This window comes from Sceloporus occidentalis, unplaced genomic scaffold, assembly GCF_023333645.1.
Source record: "Sceloporus occidentalis isolate IW3139 unplaced genomic scaffold, rSceOcc1.0.p SCAF_6, whole genome shotgun sequence".
NCBI lineage: Eukaryota > Metazoa > Chordata > Lepidosauria > Squamata > Phrynosomatidae > Sceloporus > Sceloporus occidentalis.
In genome coordinates, this window is record NW_028316986.1 from 92614703 (window position 1) to 92628498 (window position 13796).

Here is a 13796-nt window from a genome sequence, read left to right on the forward strand (position 1 = left end):
TTAAGGACTAGTAAGTTTTATGTGGCACAGTCTTTTCTCGACTCTAGTCAGAATGCATCTCAGATGTATTCCTGCTGTATCTATGCTGCTTTTTCTTAAATAGACTAATAGAGGGGTTGATCGCACAGCTTTATAATGCACTTACCACTCCCAAATTGAAGCCTAATTTGGGCTGTGTCCTGGTCCTATTGCATGGCTTTTGTCTCCCAAAGTACAGCCCAGCTGCAGCCCGTATCCCTTAACACACTTAAGTGGCCATTTTTCCAAGTTAAGAGCTTTCTGGCTTTGAATAATGGCTGCCAAAGCGCATTAAGGGAAACGGACTGCAGCCGAACTGTACTCAGATGGAAGACTGGGAGACAAAAGCCATGAGATAGAACCAGGATGCATCCCAAATTAGGCTTCAATTCAGGAGCGATAAGTCACGTTATAAAAGCTGTGCGATAAACTCCATAATCTACACTCTTTAATAATGTTACAAAATCTTAAATTGAGGCCTCAATGACCTATGATATATCCCCCCTCCAAAATGATATATCGTTGGAAACAGGGATTTAAATGTTACTGTATTATTCTGCAATCTGTATTATTCCTTACAGACACGGATGAAAATTATCTTCTCAGGGCAGCAAAACCCTGGGAGCCATAACAATTTCTAGTTTCACCCATAACCTTTGTAAATATACATCATGTAATTTACATTTGTCATGGTGTTATATGTTATGTAGTATAGACAGATCTGTGAAGCATTAAAGTGGAGTCATACAGTGGCTCTGTTTGAATTATCATATCTCAGTTTTAAGTCAAATACGAATGAAGCATGGTTCTTGCCCATAAATGTAACTGCTTTTCTCCTTCCTTCTTGGTATATAATACAGAAGTCACTGATTAACCAGGATCCCCTTTCCTCTTTCATCCAAATTAGGAAATAATCATTATTTAAAAGCATCCATCTTGTTGTGAAATTATGAAGCATAATCTCCCAGTTTGAAGTTAAGAAGCACAATCTCCCAGCATGCATCTGCACAAGCAAAATAAAACAGTCTCGCATAGTTTTCACAGAAAGCTGTCCAAATGACATACAAGATGACTGGGGCCTTTTCATTGCTTTGGGGCTTTAATCCAGAGGGGAAAAGTGGGATTTATCCTGGCTTTGAGTGGAAAATCTGGATAACCATGTGCGTGTGCTGATTGCACTCCACAATGACATCAGTGTGGGGTGGGGTACATACATTCACATGGATAGGAGGGGGGAACCTGGAGTGGCTACAGCAATGTGACTGTACATACTGTGATTTATCAGACCAAGGTGAGTTCAAAAGGGAAAACTGTGTAGCGAGTGCTCCTGAATGTGCTTCAATGTGGTGATTATGGGGACAAGCATGTGATTGCTGTGGATCAGCATACTCCAAAGGCAAGTTGATTTTTCCTATTGGTGTAGACAGGACTTAAGTCTTAGGGAAGCCACTGGTCCAAGTCTGGTTTGTTTTTAGTGAATGGTTGCTTGGATTACTTGATGGAACTAACAATTTAAACCAACAGGACTACTAAACCAACAGATTTAGGCCAACGGTACTAAAACAGGGCTTCCTCTTGGGATGGCTTGGCATGCTTTCTCTTTTGAGAACTGTAGTTCAGTCTAGAATGAAATCATCTGAGTAAAACAGTCACACCTACTTGGCATAACACAGGTCTCCTCATAATCCCAGCAGCAGTCTTGACGTTCTTTACACGTGTCATCACAGCTACAGCCAGCAGTTGATTTACTTAATGTCTCATTGCATCTGTATCTACAGCTCACTGGAAGTAAAACCAAAGATAATTAACTATGAAACAAACATGTACAAATACTTCCATATTAGGAATGTGCACATTAGTATAGGTCTCAAATATGTATACAATACTTTATTCTGTTTTAAGAGAATGGATAGCTCCTGTACCACAGGTGTGGAAACTCCCACTCTCTAGATATTGCTGGGATGCATCTCCTATGGGCCCTCAACATTGGCTCCAAGGGCTAGGGAAGTTAGATGCTATGTACAACAATTGGAGATTCACAGAGTTTCATGCTGCAAAACCAAACTGGCTTCCACTCCCTCCAACACATAAATACACTCCTGGTTTATTTTTCCTTTTCAGCTGACACTAAGTATTGCTTAACTACTGAGCAAGCTCAGGCATTGAGAGAGAGCTCTTGTAAATTCCTCATTTGCTTTGGAGACAATTTTATTGTCCAAAAGGTGGAAGAGGCAACAAGGGGATCAGCTATTTTGGATCTGATCTTAACCAGCAGGGATGACCTAGTTAATGGAATGCAAGTAGTGGGATCCTTAGGTGGGAGTGATCATGTACTCCTGGAGTTTGTTATACAATGGAAAGGAGAAGCCAGGCATAGTCAGACATGCATTCTAGACTTTAGGAAAGCTGATTTATACTGGGGATGATCCCATGGTCAGCAATACTAAAAAAGAAGGGAGTTCAAGATGGATGGGAGTTTCTTAAAAGGGAGATGGTGAAGGAACAATTTCAAACAGTTCCAGTGAGGAAGAAAAATGGGATGTCTCAAGAAACCAGGATGGATGACTAAGGAAGTTTCAACTGAACTAACTTTTAAACAGAGCATGTATAAGAAATGGAAAAATGGGGAAATCACCAAAGAGGAATTCAAACAAATAGCAAGCACATGTAGGGGTAAAGTCAGAAATGCTAAAGCACAGAATGAACTCAGATTTGCTAGAGAGGTTAAGAACAATAAAAAGGACTTTTTTGGATATATCCACAGCAAAAGGAAAAAGAAGGAAACGGTAGGACCACTGCATGCAGAAGATGGCAAAATGCTAACAGAAGACAGAGAAAAGGCAGAATTACTCAACACCTTCTTTGCCTCAGTCTTCTCAGAAAAGGAAAAGGGGGCTCAACCTGAGGAAAATGGAGCAGAGGACAGAATAGGGGAATTTCAGCACATAATAAGTAAAGAGATAGTACAGGAATATCTTGTTAATCTAAATGAATTTAAGTCTCCAGGACCAGATGAACTACATCCGAAACTACATCCAAGGGTAATAAAAGAACTGGCAAATATAATATCGGAACCATTGACAATAATCTTTAAGAACTCCTGGAGAACAGGAGAAGTCCCAGCAGACTGGAGGAGGGCAAACGTTGCCCCCATCTTCAAAAAGGGGGGGGGGGAGGATCCAAACAATAATCGTCCATTTAGTCTGACATCAATACCAGGAAAGATTCTGGAGCAGATCATTAAACAGAGAGTCTGTGAACATTTAGAAGGCAATTCCATAACCACAAAGAGTCAACATGGGTTTCAGAGAAACAAATCATGCCAAACAAATCTAATCTCTTTCTTTGATAAAATTACCAGCTTGGTAGATGAAGGGAATGCTGTGGATTTCAGTAAGGCCTTTGACAGGGTTACCCATGGCATTCTTGCAAACAAGCTTGTAAAATGTGGGCTAGACAAGGTAACTGTTACATGGATTTGTAATTGGTAGACTGGCCAATTCAAAAAAGATGTGGAGAAACTGGAGCGTGTCTAAAGGAGGACAACTAAAATGGTGAAGGGTCTGGAAACCATGCCCTATGAGGAACACCTTAGGGAGCTGGCTATGTTTAGCCTGGAGAAGAGAAGGTTAAGAGGTGATATGGTAGCCCTGTTTAAATATTTGAAGGGATGTCATATTGAGGAGGGAGCAAGCTTGTTTTCTGCTGCTCCAGAGACTAGAACGTGGAACAATGGATGCAAACTGCAGGAAAAGAGATTCCACCTCAACATTAGGAAATATCTCCTGACAGTAAGGGCTGTTTGACAGTGGAACAAACTCCCTCGGAGTGGAGTGGGGTCTCCCTCCTTGGAGGTCTTCAGACAGAGGCTGGATGGCCATCTGTCGGGGATGCTTTGATTTAGATTTTCTGCATGGCAGGGGGTTGGACTGGATGGCCCTTGTGGTCTCTTCCAACTCTATGATTCTATGAGAGAGTTGCCTCCTCAGCAATTTCTTGTCTGTTTTAAATTTTAATCTCTGGAAACCTCTCTTGTTTCTTGATGGCTTCTATTTTAGTTCTACTCCTGCTGGTATTTTCTACCTGATTTTCTATTCAACGGAACAATGCAATTTTTAATCCCAAAACATACCTCTGAGAATGTTAAAAGGTCATTTAAGATCAGTCAAGACTGAAAATTCAGAGGTGCTATTTTTGTACCAGAGGAGACTCAGTCACCCAAGGGTAATGAAATGTTCTTAGTCATAATATCTGGCAATGTGAGAATACTGGCATTTCAAGGCTTATTTCGTTTCATTTCACCTACACATTTACTTTGGCAGAAAGTATTATGAACAGAATATTCTATGATTGTTTTGTGTAGGCTTCCATTTATTAGTAGTACTTTACTGTGAGATTTTCAATCACTGTTGGGTGGAAATGTGAAATGCATGAAGGGGTTTTTTTATGTGTTGCATTGCCTTATCTCCTTGCCTCTGGCAACATGAGTTTTCTGAACAGGGTCAGGATATTCTTGCTGAGATTTAGATTTCAGATCATTCTGAACTATGGACAATCTAATACGCTTTCTTGCTAGTATAATACATCACATATTTTAACCCAGGCAGAATAATGAACAAGTGCAGGATCATATTCTTCCCTTAATCATGTATAATATAGTAAAACATCTTCACAATAAGTTATAAAATATGGCTTGCTATTGTTATAATGGGCTTTCAAGTAAAATCTGAGTTATGGTGACCCTATCACAGGGTTTTCTTGGCAAGACTTCTTCATAGGAGATTAACTATTGCCTTCCTCTAAAACTGAGAGTGTCTGACTTGCCCAAGGGTAACCCAGTGGGTTTCCATACCTGAGAAATCTGGTCTCCTGGATTCCTAGTCCAGCATTCAGACCACTACACCACACTACCTCCCATAAAATATGTTTAGCAGTAGCATGGCATAGTGGCTTGAGTGTTGAATTATGACTTTGGAGACCAGGGTTTTATTTCCAGCTTGGCCATAAAGCCCACTGGTCACATGCTCTCAGCCTCAGGGGTAGGCAATGACAATCCTCTAAACAACTGTTGCCAAGAAACCCCATGATAAGTTTGCTTTAGGGTCATAATAAGCCAGAAACTACTTGAAGGTATACAACAACGACAACAAGAAGCAAATACTGAGGGGGTCCTGGGATTACTAGTCCAAATAAGGACTTTCCTAAACTCTAGCCCCAACCTCTTTTCCGTTGTACCAACAAAAGGTCAAGGAAAAGTTAAGTAGGTCTGCATTCAGTTTCAATAAACTCTTCACAAAACTAACAATTGGTGAAGGATGCAGCAGGGTCACTGATCACCAGGGTCTGGTACATACCGGCCCTTTGTAACATCCTCGTCACATGCTAGGATTGCCACGGGGAGCTCCGCCCATACACCCCTCAACCCTAGCACGTGACAAGGCCGTAAAATGACAGCGCCCTGTATACATGTGGTGCACTGGTTACGCCGCCACCACAACTTGAAAAGAACCTGCTTTTCGTGGGTTCTTTTTCTGCCGGCGGGAAGCTTCACAGTTTGGTGGCTGTGGCTTCCCTCTGGTGGAAAAACATGCATCGGGAGGCCTCCCTTTTTGGGTGGTCTATACTGCTCCCAGGTTACCTAATCAGGTGTATATTACTGTAGTGTTGCAGAAACTGCAACTGCTTTACATTAGTCACCAATCATCTTCAGGATCTTGTTATTAACATATACAGTCAGTCCTTGGTATCTGGTGGGGTTTGATTCCAGGGCCCCTTATGGATGCCAAAATCAAAACGTGGATGCCATTAAATACAATGCCATAGTATAATTATGTCCCTTATATAAAATGGCAAAATCAAGGTTTGCTTTTTTTGGAATTTATATATTAAAATATTTTCAAGCATTAGATGGTTGAATCTGTGGATACAGAGGGCCAACTATAAAATCCTACCCAACTCTGGACAACTTGCCATGCTGGTTGGGGGATTCTGGAAGTTGTACTCCAAACAAAGTAATTATTTCAAGCTCTGGCTTCCACCAGGTTACCTGAGAGACTATGTTCTGCCTTACAAACCTATAAGAACAGGAGATTCATCTGGGGAGATCTCATTAAGGGTACTTTGTCCAAGTGATCCTTTAGCATTGTCCTAAAATAAAGATGTGTAAAGGGACCTTGCAGCACCTTTGAAGCTATCTGAAAGATAGAAGTTGGTAGCATGAGCTTTCATAGACTTGAGCCTAATTCCTCAGATGCATGTGAAGAAAGGTGGTTGTGGTTTTTTTCCTATAGTCCCTGTACTTTGGACACTCCATATTAATATTCAGGACACAGAATCTCTCATTTGGTTTAGGCACCTCCAGAAAATGTACTTCCTTACTTAAGCCCTTTTCTTAGTTCTCCCCCCCCCCCCCTCTGGATTTATACTTCTTGGAAATTATTTGCTCTTTTATTAGTTCAAGTGTAGTATCAATCTGTTGTTACATACCATTTTATGATATTGTTTTATGATATTGTTTTCTGAAAAGTAGACAAGAAATGTTACACAATAAATAAATATAAATTGGTTCCTAATTCAGTTCATGTAAGGTGAGCCATGCCTCTTATGTAATAGATAATTCTGTAATAATTCTGTTATTTGAGGGCATGCTAATCTGAAGGGTTATCCAGGCCACATCTAGTTTCAAAGATAAATACTTATAAGAATGGAAGCTGTGATCTTGAATTTCCTTATCTAGCACCTGGATGGCAGGCACAAAAATTAGGTGACCGCATTTATTCTCTACTATGGAGAGCCGTAATGTGTTTCTATTTACTCTTTAGTAATATTCTTTTCTATATTTGCATCTGTACATATAAATTAGCCTGTGCCAAATCCTTATCTTTTTAGGCTTTATGTTTTCTCTTATTTGGTGAAATGTAAGTGGCACCTGTAATCTGAAATGTGATGACCCATGCCCATATTTTCCCCGTATTCAACAGTTTTGACCTGTTTTGTATGATACTGAAGCTATTGTAAAGGTACCTTGCACAGTTTTCTTCAGTCCAAGTCCCAAACCTAGTCCAAGAGCCACAATCACAAGACAAGCCAAAAGAACCTGTAGCACAAAAAAAAAAGGGAGTAAAAATGGCATATTCCACATATGCAAGATGTGGTCTTCACCCAAAAATGGAAGCAATGTATCTTCTAAAGTGAGGAAATCCTATAATAGCAGAAGAAAGAACATCAGTTAAATTTCCAGTCCAGTACTCACTCACTTGGGAGTAATTCACATTAAAGTAATTAGGGCATACTTCAGAAAAGTTACATTCAGGATTGCACTGTTGATACATCAGTGCTGTGTTTTAAATGAAAATCTGCTACAAAAATGTTTCCCTTATGGACATTTATTTTATTGTTTAGAACTCTGATTGGTAAAGAAGAATGAAGGAAATAAGACAGGCTTTCCTAACCCAACACCTTCCAGATGTGTTATCCTACAGCTCTCATTACTCCCAGCCACTATAGCCAGTACATGTAATAATCCAGTACATCTAGAGGAGAAGGCCAGGCTAAGATATCTGAGTAATTAATATATGTTCTGTTTGGTAAACTAACTGTTGGCAAAATGTCATTAGAAGCACCATAACTAAAGTAGCCACTTGTTGTGGTGGGCTTCTAAGTCAACTTTAAGTTATGGTGACCCTATCATAGGGTTGTTTTTTTTTTAATCAAGATGTATTCTGAGGAGATTTCCCATTAACTTCCTCTTAGGTTTAGTGCAACTTGCCCATGCATACTCGGTGGGTTTTGTGACTGAATGGGCATTTGAACCCTGACCTCCCAGAGACTTAGTCCAGCACTCAAACCGCTATACCACAATGACTCCTTAAGCACTGATAATTTATTGTGCATTGCTAATTTATTAGCAGAAAATTATTAGAATTGATCACTATAAAAAATACAAATACAGTCAGCCCACCGTATCCACAAATTCTGCATCTGTAGATTCAACCAATCATGGTTCAAAAATATTCATCCATTAAAAAAACCCCAAAAATCTTGATTTTATCATTTTGTATAAGGGATACCATTTTACTATCCCATTGTATATAATGGAACTTAAGCATTCATCTGGATGTCCTGGAACCAAATCCCACAGATATTGAAAACTCATTAAACAATATATTTTCCCATAGCGAATAATCTGACCAGTTCACATCTAAAGCTACTTAGTATACTATCTAGCTGTAGACTTAAGTCCCCTGCTCCCCTTTTTGTACATTTCTTTCTCATTGAGCCAAGTTTAGACTGGACAGCCCTGCAAATAGAGGACTGTTATCTGACAGTCATTCAATCCAAAGGCTGTCCACAGAAATGTAGACCACATGGTCACACCCTAATTAATATACCCAGGGAATCTGTCCACAAAAACAGTTTTATCACAGGGTAACAAACTTATAAACCGTTCCTCTGATCATCTCTTAAGTGGTTATTTTTCATGTAAATACTCGTCATCTTATCCACTGAGTTCAGTAAACCTCACTCCTAGGTGACAGAATTGCAGCCTCTCTGTAGTACATTTAAATGTCTTTTAAGGGAAGGTGGGTTGTTCTGACAGTAAATACTCTGCGCCTTCTTCTTATTCTGCAGTATCAAGCTCAGAATCTTGGGAAACGTGGGATTTCTCAATTATCATTTTTGCTGTATCCAGATTGTAGTATTTCTGCCCATATCTTCCCTTCTGCAGGAACAATATGTTATTTAGGGGAAAGAATGGAAACTGGCAAAGGAGTGTCTCAGTACATCATCCTTAGCTAGAGTTTGTAGGAACAAATACCATATGTGTGATACAAATAACCACTTGAGGAGGTTTCCTATATACAAACTGCACATTTATTTTCACTCCAAAACTGTTTACAGGAACATTCCTCATGTGCAAGTCCTTTATGTATCATGGTGGAAGCATAGATAAAGGCTATGTGTCCAAAAATATTCAGAAAGTGATAGCACATTTACAAGTAAACTAAACAGGTAACAATGGTTTGGACATATTGGGCATCACAAGTGGGGAAATGTGCAACCAGTTTATAGAAGTGACATTGTGTCACTAAAGGACAATAGTGGTATACGTAACTAGCTAGAGTTCCCTGGTGTACTCCCTTCTTTGTATTTTCTGCTCTGTTGATTCCTCATCCATAGAAGCTGAGGCTCAAACTAGACATTAAGGAGAATGTGTAGTCTCAAGAATTGATACATTTTTCCTCCAGAGCTCCTTCCTACAAAGAGCTATAGTTCAATAGTAAGACTTAAACATTAAGCCTATGTTTAATAGATACTATGAGAAACAGATGTCTTTTACCACTTGAAGAAGTATCTCTCCTAAAATCATACTAAATATATCAACTAGCTTGACTTTGATACTTTTGATTTCACTTCTTGCCACACACCTCTACTTTTCTTATGTTGCCAATGGTAGCAGGTAGCAGATCCATTTTTCTTGCTCACAGATAATGCAGATCACTTTAATAAGACTGTCCTTCTCCTCACTGAATACAGTGATAAATGCTGATGATTACAAACACCAGTTTTCATACAGGCGAACACTGAGAAACTATGGTTTTCCACTATGTGAGGGAGCTGTAGAGAGTTTTGGACCTGTGCATTTGCTATTCTCTACTTTTTCATGGCTGCAAGAAGGCTAGAACTGTCTGCTTCTTTCTTCTTCTTTTTTAAAGAAAGACTAGGGTACTATTTAATCTGGGAGAATTGGTGTAAACACTATTTAATGAGAAGTTGGGCTGAGAAAATATAAATACATACAAATAGAAGTGCATACAAATTGTGAATAAGTGACAAATGAAAACAATCCAGTACTGAACTTTGCATTCAGATCTAACAGGGCTTAACAATCAGCAGCTGTCTGAATTCAAACTGTGGTTTGTTTACAAGTAATATGGATGGTCCCAGTGTCCTTGTGAAGCAAAGGTGGGGGGAATCACATATTTGTCTGTGATGACTATGCCAGGCAGATTCAGAAACAATGCCTTTTCTTAAAAGAATAGAATTTTTGTTCACCAAATTCCACCTTCATGCAAAACAAGGAAACTCTATATCATATAAATATTTATCTTGGCTATATTTTTTATATTAAAGCACAGAGGGAACTTTTGACTCCTACATCCAAAAGGCAAATAAGGCGTTTTACACTCACTAGATAACTATATAATTTTTAAAAGCATTTGTTTTGCAACTTTCCTTCTCCTATGATGATGATGATGATTGTGTTTTTTTTTTCTCTTTATCAGAAACAGGATCTGTCTCTGTGGTTCTCATTCCCTATCCTAATACCTCAGCCTTACCTGATGCAGCATCACCTCCAGTACAAGTGCCGTATTTGCCCTTGCTGCCAAAAAGACCAGGAAGAAATACTTAGCAGAGATAGCTATTCCTTGTAACAGGGATAATTTTAGTTAAAAGGGTTTAGCTGTGAATTTTAATGTATTACTGTTATATATGTTATATATAACCACTTACGTTGAATTTTTGCTATTTGGTAAAATTTATTGTATAATGGCTTTATGGAAATTTTATGTGTATTCTTTTATGGATATTTTATGTGTATTGTTTTATTGTTTTGGCGTTTTGCAATGGCCATTGGCCAAAAGTAATAAAGAATGATGATGATAATGCCTACATGTGGCTATTGTCTCCTCTTCTCCTCTTGCAGATCATTAGGGTGTAACAAAATTGCCTAAATATTTGTATTCTACTTACAGAGTTTGCTGTTGGGCTTGAAGGGAGAGTTCCGTGAAGTAAAATTCTACTCTCTTGAAATTAGGTATCATTTCTTCATTCCATTTGTTACAGTAATGTAAACTCAAGAATAGGTGTGGTTCAAATATAACAAAGAAACCATGTATTTCTGTTACAACAGGGAAATAGTTTGGGGGCTACACTACAGGAGGAGAAGTACAAAATATTTTCACTTTAAAACAAGCCATTTGGCAAGGACACATCTTATTTCAAAGTCAAATGATGCTTCTGGGAACATGATTTTAGATTCAAAACAAGATCCATGCTCTTGTGCACCTTGTTTTAGAACAAAAATACATTGTGAGCTTGGAGATAATTTATTAAAAATGCAGATATCTGTACTTCATTAGCATTTTCAACTCCAGAGAAAACATCAATTATCCATACTTCATTAACATTATCAATAATACATTTACTCTCCACAGAAAAATTCAGTTATCTATACTTCATTAACATTTTCAACAATAAATTTACATTTCAGAGGCATAATTGTGTTAGTCTGGAATATCAGTATGCAAAGGGATTTTGCAGCACACTGCATATTTAGCATATCTCCCTTCTGGTTTCCAGGCTGTAGCCACCACATTCCAAAACTCCTTCCACCATTCCAGTGGGCATCCACTCACTTTGGTCTTTGTCCCTCAATGACCATAAATTAAACCGAAGTTGTCATCTCATCACCATACCCACAAGTTTTGCAAGTCCATGGGTATTCATAATCTATAAAGAGGAAGTAGACCAAGCCTACAAAATCTCATGCTACAACTCCTTTTGCACAGTTAGTCTCAAAGGTTCTGTAAGATCCTTTGCAATAAATTATTTGAATCCTTAAATGTCCACAACAGTAGGCAATAATGGGCTGGGTGATTTGATTCAGTATAAATTTGCTTCATATGTGCCACAGGAACATTTTCAACCAGTTGGCTAGTGTCATCAGTACCACTGTACTGATTCCCTTCCTGCCTTTTTCCTACAAATGAATAAACTGTAAAACTAACCATGCCATTCCTCTGGAGAGAATTATCTGTTCAGACTTGTATTTAAGATAAATTATTATTTCTCAAAAGCACTTATATAAAGGGTGTTATAATGAGTTATAAGGAAACTGTAAGGATCACGCTTAGAATGTACCACATTAAGAGTCTGCTCAGGATGATGTAAAGGATGATGCCCATGTACAGAGGCTGACCAGACCGGTAGTTGAAGCTTGCTTACTTTAATTTTGTTGGTCTCTACTGCATCTGAGAGCAGAAGGCTATTTTATAGGATACAGGACATGTCATGCAATGTAGTGATGTAAAGGAATCAGGATTCACAGGTCAAAGACCCAGGACATTTTGAATAGCAGGGTTTATAACATCAAATCTCACTGCTCTTGGACACCCCTTTTCTCTCAGGGTTTAGCTACAATCTCCACATCAGCTGAAGAGGAAGTAGGTTTCCCCCCCAACAGTGGCTTGATTATCAATCCATAGTATTTGGGGGTGGTTTGGTTCTCGGCAGGCAAGACTCACTGGAGATTATCACACTCAGATGGGATAGGGATGGGATTGCTTTTCCATCCTTATCCCATCTGTGGGGGGGGGGAGGGATTGCACAAAAGCCTTTCATATCGTACCCGCTGATCCTGTCTTTATTCTGTCATCAAAGTGGCATTACATTAACGTGAAGTCCCGTTAATGCAAAATGCCAGGGCAATGCCACTTCAATGATGGGACAATGACAGGAGCAGTGCAACATCATTTGAAAGGCTTTTGCGCAATCACTGTCACTCGTGCTTTCCAGGTGGGAAAATGTCTGGATAAGCACGACATTGTATGAAAGTCCTTTTTGCAATCACACAGGAAGGATGGGACAGGGATGGGACAATGACGTCCCATCCCCCGTATGATAATCTCCGTTGGCTTCACAAAAGACCTGTTCCTGCTACAAATAAAAACTGATAGACATTCATTCTTTTTATATACTGTAAATCAAAATAGCTGTGTGTGTTCTAGGACTGTCCCAAACTAGTGGTGGTGCTGTTGAAATTGTCATGAGGGGGGGCCTGAATTTCAAGCTCTGCTACTAAACTGAACCAATGTGCCCCACTGCACATATAGCTCTGTCCATCAGGGTTTGAGTACCATTCCTGTCTCACAAGCTCTAACACATAAGCCAGCTGCTTCTTATTGCCTAATGCTACAGCTGAACCTACTACATTATGCTATATTCATCTCAAATATATATCTCTGACATACATATCTCTCAAATATATATCTGACATACATATCTCTCAAATATATATCCCTGATATTTCTGAACATCACTATGAATCTTGACCCTCTTCCCAAAGCTTTTTGTCATCACTTTTCCTCCTCACTACTGCTAGCTGAATGATGCTTTTATGGAAGATCCTCTCACAAAGCAGTATTTCGGAAATGGTGCCAATGGTGCTAATGGCTTCCCTATTAACACAATTTTAATATCAGCACATTATAATATGAAGATGGCTGTGGGTCAGGACATGCTAGAGTGGTTTGGCATTACACGAGTTAGCCTCAAACATAAACATTTCCTTCTGTCATCATTTGCTTTGCTTAATTTGTTAAATCCAGGTTGGTTTACCATGGTTTGTACATATATTGCAGATCAAGATAACATACAAGCTTTAAAATGTGGTTTGCAATCCTGACTGGGAGGGCAAATCCAAACCATTGTTTGCCATTTGGGATCTGATAAACCATGGTTAGTCACAAAGTTAAAGCACCAGCATGGTTTGAGCATTGGGCTACAACTCTGGGGACCGGGGTTCAATTCCCAACTTGAGCATAAAAACCCACTGGGTGATGGTACGTAAATCACATTTTCTCAGCCTCGGAGGACAGCAATGGCAAACCCCCTCTGAAGAAACTTGCCAAGAAAATTCCTGTGATATGTTCGCCTTAATGTTGCCATAAGTCAAAAATGACTTGGAGGTGCACAACAACAAAAACAGGAAACAA

The 13796-nt window shown here is 39.1% G+C and overlaps 1 protein-coding gene across 1 annotated transcript in view; it reads right to left on the bottom strand.

Annotated features, from left to right (window-relative positions):
* Positions 1 to 13796, bottom strand: part of LOC149311109 (venom phosphodiesterase CdcPDE-like) — an 85966-nt gene that overhangs the window by 71353 nt on the left and 817 nt on the right. Inside the window, exons 2-3 of the mRNA XM_089530357.1 lie at positions 7042 to 7114; positions 1678 to 1800 (exon numbers count right to left, since the gene is read on the bottom strand). Of these exons, the coding sequence (XP_089386483.1) occupies positions 1678 to 1800; positions 7042 to 7114 (196 nt within the window). The remainder of the gene's footprint in view (positions 1 to 1677; positions 1801 to 7041; positions 7115 to 13796) is intronic.